This window comes from Pan paniscus, chromosome X, assembly GCF_029289425.2.
Source record: "Pan paniscus chromosome X, NHGRI_mPanPan1-v2.0_pri, whole genome shotgun sequence".
NCBI lineage: Eukaryota > Metazoa > Chordata > Mammalia > Primates > Hominidae > Pan > Pan paniscus.
Window position 1 is genome coordinate 80,248,484 of NC_073272.2, and position 13,634 is coordinate 80,262,117.

The 13,634-nt window shown below is 41.5% G+C and overlaps 1 protein-coding gene and 2 long non-coding RNA genes across 4 annotated transcripts in view; 2 read left to right on the forward strand and 1 right to left on the reverse strand.

Annotated features, from left to right (window-relative positions):
- The window catches only part of BRWD3 (bromodomain and WD repeat domain containing 3), a 140,016-nt gene extending 131,143 nt beyond the window's left edge, over nt 1–8,873 (reverse strand). For both annotated transcript variants that reach the window (XM_008978138.4, XM_003824424.5), the window contains exons 1-4: nt 8,355–8,873; nt 8,161–8,219; nt 7,928–7,957; nt 7,454–7,513 (exon numbers count right to left, since the gene is read on the reverse strand). In XM_008978138.4, coding sequence (XP_008976386.1) covers nt 7,454–7,513; nt 7,928–7,957; nt 8,161–8,219; nt 8,355–8,385 — 180 coding nt within the window. In that variant the 5' untranslated portion in view covers nt 8,386–8,873. The remainder of the gene's footprint in view (nt 1–7,453; nt 7,514–7,927; nt 7,958–8,160; nt 8,220–8,354) is intronic.
- LOC129395480 (uncharacterized) overlaps nt 7,889–13,634 on the forward strand; it is a 39,947-nt gene continuing 34,201 nt past the window's right edge. Inside the window, exon 1 of the long non-coding RNA XR_008622914.1 lies at nt 7,889–8,208. This is a non-coding gene — a long non-coding RNA (uncharacterized LOC129395480). The remainder of the gene's footprint in view (nt 8,209–13,634) is intronic.
- Nucleotides 9,052–12,218, forward strand: LOC112438270 (uncharacterized). The gene is made up of 2 exons (XR_003026722.3): nt 9,052–9,144; nt 11,013–12,218. It is a non-coding gene; the product is annotated as an uncharacterized LOC112438270 (long non-coding RNA).

The window sequence follows — 13,634 nt, forward strand, 5'->3', positions numbered from 1 at the left end:
TAAAATAAACCAAATATATATATCTATATATATCATGCTTCTAACAAAAGTTAAGAAAACCACAAATAATTGAGACCCAGCTAACTATAAAACACAATGGCGGATACTAAGGGGCATGAGAAAACATCTTTTTTTTTTTTTTTTTTTGAGACGGAGTCTCACTCTGTCACCCAGGCTGGAGGGCAGTGGGCGAGATCTGGGCTCACTGCAACCTCCGCCCTCCAAATTCAATGGATTCTCCTGTCTCAGCCTCTGGAGTAGCTGGGATTACAGGCGCCTGCCACCGCGCCTAATTTTTTGTATTTTTAGTAGAGACAGGGTTTCACCATCTTGGCCAGGCTGGTCTTGAACTCCTGACCTCATGATCCACCCACCTAGGCCTCCCAAAGTGCTGGGATTACAGGCGTGAGCAACCGCGCCCGGACGAGAAAACATTTTAAACAGGGTAACTTAAAATACGAGAAATTAGGCCAGGTGTGGTGGCTCACACCTGTAATCCCAACATTTTGGGAGACGTAGGTGGGCTGATCACTTGAGGTCAGGAATTCAAGACCAGCCTGACCAACATGGTGAAACCCCACGTCTACTAAAAATACAAAAAATTACGTGGGCATGGTGGTGCATGACTGTAATCCCAGCTACTCTGGAAGCTAGAGCAGGAGAATGGATTGAGCCCGGGAAGTGGAGGTTGCAGTGAGTGCCACTTCACTCCAGCCTGGGCCACAGAGCAAAACTCTGTCTCAAATAAATAAGTAAATAAATCTCAAAAATATATAGAAAATAAATTCAGGATACAATCAGAAGGGTTGAGAATCCCTGCAATAAGACATATGAAAGACTCACAATAAAATTCCCATTTGTTTAAAAAAAAAAAGTGAATACTACACCAGTGTTATACTGGCATTCATAAAAAATGCATATTACACTAAATATCTTTCGACATACATTCATGTTTGTGTTAACACAGACACAGCTCACTCATTCTGAGTTCAATTCTGACACTAATATTTTAAATATTCTTTTTTTATAGTACTGTTTTATATGCCCCTTACTTTATAAATATATTAAGGGCCAGGAATGGTGGCTCACGCCTGTAATCCCAACACTTTAGGAGGTTGAGGTGGGCGGATCACTGGAGGTCAGGAGTTCAAGACTAGCCTTGGCCAACACGGTGAAACTCCACCTCTACTGAAAATAGAAAAATTACCCAGGTCTGGTGGCGCACGCCTATAATCCCAGCTACTTGGGAGGCTGAGGAAGGAGAATCACTTGTACCTGGGAGGCGGAGGTTACAGTGAGCCAAGATCGCGCCACTGCACTCCAGCCTGGGCAACAGAGCAAGACTCTCATCTTAAAAAAAAAAAAAAAAAAAAAATTAAAAATTAAGAAAATTAGGGGGTGATATCTCATCGACTAAGAAAATATAACATCTGGGGTCATAGTTCTCCAGATTTCCATGCTGGCTGTTTGGTCTCTCTATCCTAATTTTAAAATGTAGCGAACAATTCATTTGCACAGCATTTTACAATTAACAAAATGCATTCTTTCACATTTAACTCACTTGTTCCCCACAACAAATGGGAAATTTTCATTTTATAATTGAGGAAAGTCAATCTCTGAGAGCTTAAGTAATTTCCCTAGGGTCACTCAACAAGTAAAGGCTATATTCCATACTAAATATTAGGGTCTTTTCTACTACTCACAAAATCCCATGTAAGAAACGTCAAGCAGGCCGGGTGCGGTGGCTCACGCCTGTAATCTCAGCACTTTGGGAGGCCGAGGCAGGCAGATCACGAGGTCAGGAGATCGAGACCATCCTGGCTAACACGGAGAAACCCCGTCTCTGCTAAAAATACAATAAATTAGCCGGGCGTAGCGGGCGCCTGTAGTCCCAGCTACTCAGGAGGCTGAGGCAGGAGAATGGCGTGAACCCGGGAGGCGGAGCTTGCAGTGAGCCGAGATTGCGCCACTGCCTTCCAGCCTGGGCGACAGCGCAAGACTCCATCTCAAAAAAAAAAAAAAAAACAAACAAACAAAAAAAGAAATGTCAAGCAAGGTCATCTCTAAATTATGACACAAACACTAAACTACCTTTTTAGAATACCATTTTGCTGCCTACCAAAAGGAAAGTGTTTATTAATCAATCAGTAATCAACATCAGTAGTAAAACAAAAACGAAAACACAGGAACTAAAACTAATATTCAAATGTGACAAAGATGCTCAGGACAAAATTTCATTAAGGCAAGTTCACTGAATCCAAAGTATTAGTCCCTAACACCAGCTCTCTTCACTTTCACAATATCTCATTTGTACTGAGATACCAGTTATCCTAAGATTAATGATAAATCTCCAAAAGGATTTTAAATCATTGAAAGTACGTTCCTTAGAGCCCATATGTGGAAAAAAAAATGCCAAGGATCAATCTAGACAAATCGCTAAAGCCAGTATATTTCAGAGAGCGCGTGGTGGCTCAAGCAAGTCAGTAGTCAGGAGTAGTCAGGAATACCGATTTCCAGATATTGACCTCTCTCTGTCATAATACCTATCAGTTAGCATTATATGCACAATACACTGCACTGGGGTTGAGCAGAGCATGCTTTTTGATATCCCATGATGCATCCTGTTCTTCCTAACTATGGCTATGTCCACATGGCAGTTAATAAATCAAACATGCTTAAACTGCTTCCACACTTAGAGATGCAATAACTATGCTACCAGCACTCAAAGATCATTCTGCTGTTCTAATTGACAATTTAAGCTATTATTAGTAATTGGAGAACAACAGCTGGTTAAGAAAAGAATACAGGTATGTCTGGAATTTAAATACAGTGTTTTAAAGTACTTGGTGAGGATCAAATGAGATAATGTGAAAACACTTTTAAACTTGAATGTGTTATATGCAGATGCAACTTCTTATAACAACATATAATCATAGATGTATGTACATTTTTTAAGGACAATAACAATCTTTATAAAAGTTTTTCATAAAAAACATAAAATTACTTCTAGTATTTTGCATGTAAAATGAGGGTAATACAATCTATGTCATTCCAAATGTAAGCGCTAACTGGTGCTTTCAGTTTTAGAGATTAAAATGCGAAATAAATGTAAAACTATATACCACACCTAAACACATTTATAACTTTGGTTCAGTCTTTTTTTTTTTTTTTTTTTGAGACAGAGTCTCAGTCACCCAGGCTGAAGTGCAGTGGTGCGATTCCAGCTCACTGCAACCTCTGCTTCCAGGGCTCAAGCAATTCTCATGCCTCAGCCTCCTGAGTAGCTGGAATTACAGGCATGAGCTACCACACCCGGCTAATGCTTGTATTTTTAGTAGAAAAGGGCTTTCGCCATGTTGGCCAGGCTGGTCTTGAACTCCTGACCTCAAGTGATCCGCCTGCCTCAGCCTCTCAAAGTGCTGGGATTACAGGCATGAGCCACCACACCAGGCCCTGGTTCAGTCTTATGATACGAGACTCCTAAAAATGATTTAAAAATCTTAAAATGTGGTTTCTAAAAAGTTTCCAAATCACCATTTCAATATATAAAACTTATAGATTAACAAGAACTGTTCATTTAAACACACACAACCTTGATTACTCTGTTGTCCCCAGTAAAGCTCCAAGGAGGAAGCAATAAATTAGCCAACAACTCAATAGGGTCACCACAAATGAAAGGACATCTGTATTATTTAAATTATCTACCTTAAGATGAATTGCAAGAAGCAAATCTAATTCTATTATGTGGTCAGTAACAGCCAACTAGGAAGCAGAAAATAAAGTGCCCAGATGAAAATTCAGAAACAATCACAACTTCAAAATTTTCCCTCTATCATTACTTAAAATTCTGGAAATTTTAGAGTGTTATATTTTAAATGCCATATTCAAAAACCTTACAGTTCAACATAAACTGACCAAAAAGCTTCATGTACAGATTCTTTTTTAAATGACATTTCAGATCAGGATACGTCAATACTTAACTGCCAGCAGCTTTAATAAAAAAGCACCTTCCCTTGTGTTCAAAATTACAAGTAAAACACTAAACACTAAATCAGATGACCGTTTCAGAAAACAGAAGGCAAGGATTTCTAGAATATGTAATTTAGTATAAACACTGAATCAGATGATTGTTTCAGAAAACAGAAGGTAAGGATTTCATTACTACTACTGACGGTAGTAATGAAATGTTGAAGAAATTCAATTTATCATTACCTTAATATTATTCTGATAAATTAAGCATTAATGACAATCAGTTCAAATGAAAGTATACATATGAACAAAAAGGCAGGATTTTTGTCTCATATATGCAGTATACGTGGCCATGCAACCCCTATTTACTATGTTGATATCCTAGTTAACACTTCATTGTACATTTGTACACTTTCCTTTTCATACCCCAATACACCTTAAGTTTGTAATGCTGCTATATAATGTAATATTCCAGGTAAATCAAGATGATACTATTAATACTTTGCCCTAAATTTCAATCCAAAACATGCAGCTAAATCAAAGACCACACTTTATAAATCATCATTCCAATAACAATTTAAAAAATACCTACCCCAGGCCGGGCGCGGTGGCTCATGCCTGTAATCCTAGCACTTTGGGAGGCTGAGGTTTACGGATCACGAGGTCAAGAAATCGAGACCATCCTGGCCAACATGGCGAAACCCCGTCTCTACTAAAAAATACAAAAATTAGCTGGGCGTGGTGGCACGTGCCTGTAGTCCCAGCTACTTGGGAGGCTGAAGCAGGAGAATCGCTTGAACCTGGGAGGCGGAGGTTGCAGTGAGCCGAGATCCCGCCACTGCACTCCAGCCTGGCAATAGAGCGAGACTCCGTCTCAAAAAAAAAAAACAAAAAAACAAAAACACCTACCCCAAGAAAAAGTATCCCATCTCTTCTACAATGCAGCCACTCAAAATCAGGTCATATGTGAAATAATTTTAATCAACAATATTACTGACAAATTTAGCAATCAAACCAACACTGCACATTCACTTCTCAGCCACTACACTTCTGTTCAAATTATCACTCAACCCTGCCCATCTTCTCTTACAAAGAAGTCCATAGGTAGAGAACAGAAATGTAAAAGAAAACCATGGTATCTAAACTATAATGTTCAAACAACAGAACAAACTCTGTGTACATAAAAAAAATAGAAAATATAAAAACAGAAAAGAATACTTAAAAGATACGTTAAAATTGAGTATATGTAAGAATTAACAATTTTATTTAATTCCTTAAAGGTTAAGCCTCACTAGTAATGAAAAAAAAGAGCTACTTAAGTCAACCAGGAGCTATTGACATCTATTAAATATTAAAGAAACCAAATGATTTAAAGCTATTAAAAAACTCACTCTAAATACCTAGATGATGACATTATAAATTAGTACAATCTTCTGGAGAGCAAACAATATATGACAAGAGCTATAAAACTCATGAGACCCTTTGACCTGGTAACTCCACTTTAGGGAATAAAGTCCAGGAAAATAACTGGGGGCAGAAGGGATAGGGGAGAAAGTAAAAAGCAGAAAAAGACCACCTAACTATGCAAAGTTATTAGTAAAAATCTCGAAGTAGCTCAAATGCTCAACTGGAAGCTTGGTTCAAATCATATCGTACCTTAAATACAACTGAATTTTTTCTTACCATTAAAATAATGATGACTATTCAAATACACAAGTACATTTTTAAATGTTAAGAAAAATATGAAGCATAAAACGGACACTGATCACAATTATGTAAAAATGTCTTTACAATATGAGGAAAAGTCTAGTAAACTGGGTTGTTGGGGTTTTTTTGGTGAGGAGACTATTTTTTAATTACTTTGATTTTCATTTCCTTTTTATCACTGTCAAGTTAGTTTCAAAAAAGCTTTTTCCTTTTAATCTCCTTTGCCACTTGCTTAAAATAACACATATAGGCTGTGAGAGGGACAAATGTAAAGGAAAACATTTTCAATACACCTCAGTATTAAAACTATATATAAAAACCTGTATCAGTCATTAAGTGTTAAAACATATTAGTAGGCACTGTTGTTTTTGCCTCTTTTAGGGGGAGGGAAAGACTTAAGTCCAACAGAAAGACTGACTACAAATTAACCAGGCAGTACATGAAGTTTTTCAAAACTAATTTTTCTCCATCTGAGAAATTGTTACTATTAATAATACAGATGGTCGAGTTTACCCTTATCACAATTATACCATTTTCTGTGATTTGCAAAATATGAGAAAACTATACAGTCGGTAGACTTGATCATAATAATGTGGCCTCACTGTTGTAAGATAATACAAACAAAAACAACAAAATGAACATTGAAGCAATTTAAATATAGTCTTATTGCAAGCAAATTTTAAATCATTTATATTTAGAGTCTACCATACATCGCCAACTTTCTTTAACTTTGTCCGATTTTCCTCCACTTGGATCTTATTTGAAGGAAAGATAGCTGAATTTAGATTTTAGTAACATCATTCCTTTCTCCTTTCACTACCCTCCAATGCACTGTGGCAGCAGCTAACACAAGGGAACCTCCCCCGCAAAATAAAAAGGATCACCTGTTTTTGTGTGTCAATGCTGAACACAAGGTACATTTATACTATGAATTATATTTGCAGGAGAAACAACACAGACCTATGCCTTTGGTCCTTCACTAAAGTATATTCCATTTTTAAATATGTCCATTGTTGTCTCCTTGTAAACCCAAAATCGTGTTTCACCAATTCTCAAAAAGTGATAACTCAGTTTCTATTTAGTGAAAACGGGTCTATGCAAATGCGACTTAACTGATGATTGAATGAGCTTATAAAATCGGAGATACGTAACGATTATGCTTTTACTCAGTAGACCATTACCTAACCGGCAAAATTTGAAATTGGCTTGACGCTCCTTATTATTTTTAATTATGTCGTTTTTCCTAATCCCTGGTCCGTCAATTCCCCTCCAGAGCCCCTTCCTCCCACGCCTCCCCCCTGCCCCCCCGCCCCCCCAAAAAAAGACCAAGCCTGGCCTTAGTTCCCGTATTTCAGGCCAGGACCAACCAGAAACCAGTTTTCTTCCACTAATCCGGAACTCCGGGCTGTTACCAACGCTGTCATTGGCCAGCGTCAGACCTTAGTACGTGCCCCAAGATAACCCCTTGGTTTCTCTCCCTTTTCCGCCTACAATGGGCCTTCCCCAATGTTTGTAACATATTCATAATCCACAACACGGCACCTCTGATAATCAACTCACATTCTTCAAAGTTTTCGGGTGGAAACAAGCAGGGCCAAGGGGAGGGCAAGGTACCCTTTTTCCGACTAGCAGGGATGGGGGAAGGGGCAGTCGTTCTTTGGCTCTGCACCGAGCTCTAGAACCTCGTCGGCTGAGAGGTGGGGGGCGGGTTGGGGGTACAAGGTGGGGAGGGAGTGGTGAAAGAGTTAGGTTAAGTTGAAATGAAAACTTTACTCACCAGATCCTCGAAGCTTCTTCGGTGCTCTTTCCCCTCCCAATCTAAGCGGCGCGGAATCAGCTGGGGGCCGGACGAAAAGAAAGGGGGAAGCGGAGGCAAATGATGAAGGAAAAGCCTCCGCTCCCCATCAACTGGACCCAACCTGTGTCCCAGTCCTCAACACTTTACCGTCTTTATTTCTCTCGGCCTGATAGCTATTGGCTCAGAGCTAGACGAGTATATGGGGGGGGGGGGGAAGGGGGGTCGAGAAGGAAATCCTGAAAAACTGCCTCCCACAAGCATAAAGCGGGGACGAGTTAAGACCCCAGCGTTGTCTGCCCCTTTTGAGGGAAGAAGCCAATTCACCCCGGTGACAACAGCTACGGGTACCCAGATCGAATCCTCTATCCCAGCCCGTCTTCCGCCCCTGACTTGCCCTCCCCTTCCTCCAGTCTCACCTCAACCCTCCCCACCCTTCCCGAAGGGGCTCCGTACCTGATGCTCCTCGAGCTCCTGCACTAGCACCTGAGCAAAAGGGAAACACAGATATGAGGAGCAGCTCGGGCCATCAACCCATTCCTCCCTCCACACTTAAAGCCCAGCCGCTGACCGTTTGACTAGTCAAGGCCGGCCTTTCCCTCACCCTCAACGGAACTGCTCGTCCCGCTGCCTCGATTTCCCCACTGGGACCATTCACCACGACTCCCAGATCTCTTTCTTCCCCTTACCTGAGCGGATTTGTTGCAGGGTCCAGACTGCAAGAACCTAGCGATCAGGTAATACAGCTCTGGGGAAGAGGGGGGAAAAGAGGTTGAGAGGGAGGTAGAGAAGAGAAATAGAAGCTTTTTCAAAAGAAACTGACAGCCTTCGCGCTAAGCCCCCATTCCCTTAGCACCCCCCACCCCCCGACACAGCTACCCACCGGCTTCGATCTGGGTAGGTGCTGCCGCCATCCTTTTCCCGAGGGGGTTTGGGGGCTTCGCTCCGGAGGGGCTGGCAGGGGCGGGTGGGGGCGCTGCCTCTATTGTGGTGAAGCCCCCATGCCCGGGAGTCCCGCCGCTTCCGCCGCACTCCTCGTCCTAGTTTCGCTCTCTCTCGAATTCATCGCATCACGTTTCGACCCATAGATATTCTAGCCCAAGAGCTGAGGAGGCGGAGGAGGAAGGAGAGAGAGGAGAGGGAGAGGGAGAGAGAGAGTGAGTGAGTGAGAGAGAGAGAGAAGAGAGAGAGAGAGGAAAAAGAGAGAGAGAGAGAGAGAGAGAGAGAGAGAGACGCGGGGGGTGGGGGGGGCGGAGAGAGAGAGAGAGAGAAATAGACGGAGCGAGAAGAGGGAGGAGCCGAAGTGGCGAAGAGGTGGGCGGGGGCAAAGGGGGTGGAGAGAGGGGAGGGTAAAAATGGTGATAGGGTTTTGCAGCGCTCATAGTTCCCCGCTAGAGGCACTAATACAGCAGCTGAGCCTAGACTCTCCCGGAGCCCGATGGTTGCTTAGCTACAGCTCTGGGAAGGAGGGGGAGGTGCTAACTGACGGCCGACGCTCTGGCAGCCGCCTTGGAACTCTGTGGTGGCATTCGCGTCTGCGAGCTCCGGAGTGACTTTCCCTTCCTGTGAAGGCAATCCGGCCCTTTCCGGTGGAGGACCCTTCCCCCTGGGTTGATCTTGAGGAACTTAAGAGACGGTGTTTTGACTCGACTCCTTTCCCCTTTTTCCTCCCGGTACCAAAGCGGTTTTGTTTGTTGTTTATACTCTACCCCGTGGAAAGGCGGCTAGCTGGCCAAAGGGTTTTATGCCTGGGGGAGGATGAGTCGCTATTTGGTCGTGACTTGTTTCTGTTTAAAATTATTATTATTTACCAAATGAAAATGTTGTACTTACCAGTCCAAAGTGCGGGGCTTATATTGTTAGAAGACCACTTAAAATGCTCCTGGATTCTGACAAATATTGCATGAGAAATTTGCAATCAGCCGTGAAGCATGTTCCCCCTTCTGAAAGTTTAACACGTGCCGTATCTACGGCTGGGATCTAACACATCCCATTCCTACAGGGTAATTTCCTATTGTGTTTTCAAATACTACTAAAGTACTTTAACCAAGAGTTTTCAATAATCTTTATGTATTATTGCCTATCTCTATGCAAGGTATCAATAGTTTTCTACAGGTTCGGGACTACACTGTTTAATATATAACCCCAACCCTTGGTACCGCACTGACCTTCATTCAGTATTTGGTTGCTGAAATCTTCAGTGATGAAAGGGGTTGGTATGATAATTGACACAGATTAGTAAACCGGGTCCTTTTCTTCCCTACTTTCCCATAACATCCTGTCCCCACCCCACTCCCTCACCTAAACCTGATGAGACCAGAAATGCATTTTAAGTTGCATGTATTATTTACATTGAAATATTACAATTTGAAGGTTCATCTAAATTTAAGGCTATATTCTTGGGAATTGGGTTTCCTCACTCAGCTCTGCCACTGACCACAGTGGGCCTTGAATTTCTAAGTTGACATAAACTTAGCCTAGGTTGATTAGCTCTCACTTGTAATTTTTTTTTTCCTCAGAAAGCAATAACCACAGGAGGTAATTGTGAAGTGATAGGCTTATCTTTGGTTGTTATTGCCATGGAACTTGACAAAACAAATATGAATAATTGATACAACAAAATGATATAAAAAGATACATGAGACCTAGACAATTCATTGCAAGTAGTTTAGCAAAATACCAGACTGAATAATTTTATAGTTGAAGTATAATGTACAGGTTGAGTATTCTTTATCCAAAGTCCTTGGGACCAGAAATGTTTTGGATTTTGGACTTTTTCAGATTTTGGAATATTTGCATATACATAATGAGATATTTCAGCTATAGGACCCAAGTCTAAATGTGAATTTCATTTGTTCCATTTATACCTTATACACATAGACTGAAGATAATTTTATATAATATTTTCAATAACTTTGTGCATGAAACAAAGTCTTGACTGCCTTTTGACTGTGATCCTCCACTTGAGGTCAGATGTGGAATTTTCCATTTGTGGCATCATGTTGACACTCAAAAATTTTGGATTTTGGAGCATTTTGAATTTTGGATTTTTAGATTAGGGATGTTTGACCTGTATGTAACAGTTAACACTTAACAAGCCATTATCATGTCCTCAGCACTTTTATGTGCTTACCTCATTTAATCTTTACAATGACCCTAGGAGATAGGTTCAATTGTTATTCTCATTTTACAAATGATAAAAATGACTATGAGTTTGGTCCACTCACAGCCTGTGAACCTCATTCCTCACCTGTAAAATGTGAATAATAAATAGTATTTGCCATGTCTACTTCAAGGAATTGTTATAAAATTCGTGTGAAAATGTATTTGTGTACTCTTTCAAAATTTATGTGGCAGTTATTCCATGATCACCTCTGTATCAGTCAGTTCAATTATTAATGATAACAGGAAATTGGAATAATGAGGGCTTAGCTAGCAAGAAGTAAAGAGAACTCTAAATACTACAGATGTAGCAGGTATATAATAGTAGATATGATAGCCACTACCCCTGGAACTGAGATAAAGCATTCTCTGCCCTTAGCTGAGATCCAGACCTTCTTAGAGAGAACACAGCCGGTGGAGACTCACTCTATGGCAGGAAATATTCTGTATTGCCTTACAGGCAGAACTTGCTGAAACTCCAACCTCTGGAAATTACTGGAACTCTGCATTCTAGAACTTGCTGGAAACCCACCCTCTGGAATTGGCCTGCTAGAGTGCCTGAGAAGGATGTTCATAGGGAAATGTTTCAGCAGAGGAACTTTACTACAAAAACCACAAGAGGGAGGGTGCCAGGGGAAGCGGCCTGGTGCTATTGAAACTGCAACACAGAAGCCAGCCACTGGAGAGAGCTGCACAAGCTGCAGGAACACCCTACCCAGTAAGCCGGCCAGAAGGAGGGAGCAAAACCTTTTCTCTCTGCAACATCTTTCCAGTTTCCTCTACTGGAAAAGCTTCATTGCCAGCTGACAAAAGGAAAAATACTTAAATGGATCAGATCCATTTTCACAGAGCAGTCAATAATGGTGAATTTTGGAGATGATAAGCAACAAATTGATGAACTGGCACAACTTCCCTGCTACTTTCTTGATTGTAATGCCTAGATAGGGAATAGGAAAGTTATTGAAATGTATGTGTTCCCATGAAATGTGTTTATTTGTTGTTCAAGATCAATACTAATAAATGGGGACTAATGTTCTGAAGTATTTTGTAACAATTAGAATCACCACTCTTAACCCTGTGGCCAAAGTCTTAAATGGACAGGGAGGAAAATGTTTATAAACTGAAGCAAAAATTGACCTACATAGAAAATAAATCTGGAATGTTTACTTGGTAGGTATACTAGTTTCCTAGGGCTGCCATAACAAGTTATTACAAACTGGGTGGCTTAAAACAACAGAAATTTGTTCTCTCACAGTTCTAAAGGCCAGAAGTCCAAAATCAAGGTGTTTACCAAAGCCATGCTCTAGGGGAGAATCCTTTGCTTCTTCCAGCTTCTGGTGGCTCCTGGCATTACTTGGTTTGTGAGAGCATAATTCTAATGTCCGCTTCTACCTTCATATGGCCTTCTTTCATATGACATGTCAAATCTTCCTCTCCTTTTTCTTATACGGACACCAGTCATTGGATTTCAGGCTCACCCTTAAGCCGGGATGATCTCATCTCCAGAACCCTAACTTAATTACATCCACAAAGACCCTATTTCTAAGTAAGATCATATTCACGAGTACTGGGGTTAGGACATGGACATCTTTTTGGAGGACACAATTCAATCCACCAACACATTTTTATTTTACTTTGGTCTTTAAAAAGCATATTTTAAGCCGAGTTCAGTGGCTCATGCATGTAATCCCAGCACTTTGGGAGGCCAAGGCGAGCAGATCACTTGAGGCCAGGAGTGCACGACCAGCCTGGTCAACATAGCAAAACCCCATCTCTACTAAAAATACAAAAATTAGGGCCGTGCGCGGTGACTCACACCTGTAATCCCAGCACTTTGGGAGGCTGAGGCGGGCGGATCACGAGGTCAGGAGACCGAGAACATCCTGGCTAACTCGGTGAAACCCCGTCTCTACTAAAAATAAAAAAAAAATTAGCCTGGCGTGGTGGCGGGCGCCTGTAATCCCAGCTACTCAGGAGACTGAGGCAGGAGAATGGCGTGAACCCGGGAGGCGGAGCTTGCAGTGAGCCGAGATCGCACCACTGCACTCCAGCCTGGGCGACAGAGCAAGACTCCGTCTCAAAAAACAAAACAAAAAAAAGCCGGATATGGTAGTGCACTCCTGTAATCCCAGTTACTAGGGAGGCTGAGGCATGCCGGGCGCGCTGGCTCACGCCTGTAATCCCAGAACTTTGGGAGGCCGAGGCGGGCAGATCACAAGGTCAGGAGATCGAGACCATCCTGGCTAACACGATGAAACCCCATCTCGACTAAAAATACAAAAAATTAGCCAGGCGTGGTGGCGGGTGCCTGTAGTCCCAGCTACTCGGGAGGCTGAGGCAGGAGAATGGCGTGAACCCGGGAGGCGGAGCTTGCAGTGAGCCGAGATGGCACCACTGCACTCCAGCCTGGGCAAGAGTGCGAGACTCCGTCTCAAAAAAAAAAGAAAGAAAGAAAAAAAGAGAATGAAGAATTGCTTCAACCCAAGAAGTGGAGGTTGCAGTGAGCCAAGATCGCACCCCTACACTCCAGCCTGGGCAACAGAGTGAGACTCTGTCTCAAATTAAAAAAAGAAAAAAATCACATTGCAATGGAATATAAATGTTAAAAACTTAATGGTTCTCCCTAGGAAGGCAGAAGAAAAGAAAAATGGTAGGAAATACTGAGACGGAAGAGCAGAAGTGTTAATAAGATTAATATAACAAACTAAGTAAATAGTTGCTTCGTTTTATTATCTCAGCTTCTTTAAAAAATTGTATAGAGTAATAATTAAAATAATGTATTCTTATGTTTAATATATTACATACATCATAATATATTAACATATTTTAACATATTGCATGGATGTAATATGAATAATAATAATGGGAAAAAAGAGACAAGATAGAGCTATAAAAGCGTAGCATTTGTATACCTCAAAAGAGATGATATAAACATGAAATATAAGGCTGAGCATGGTGCCTCATACCTGTAATCCCAGTGCTTTGGGAGGCCAAGGTGGGA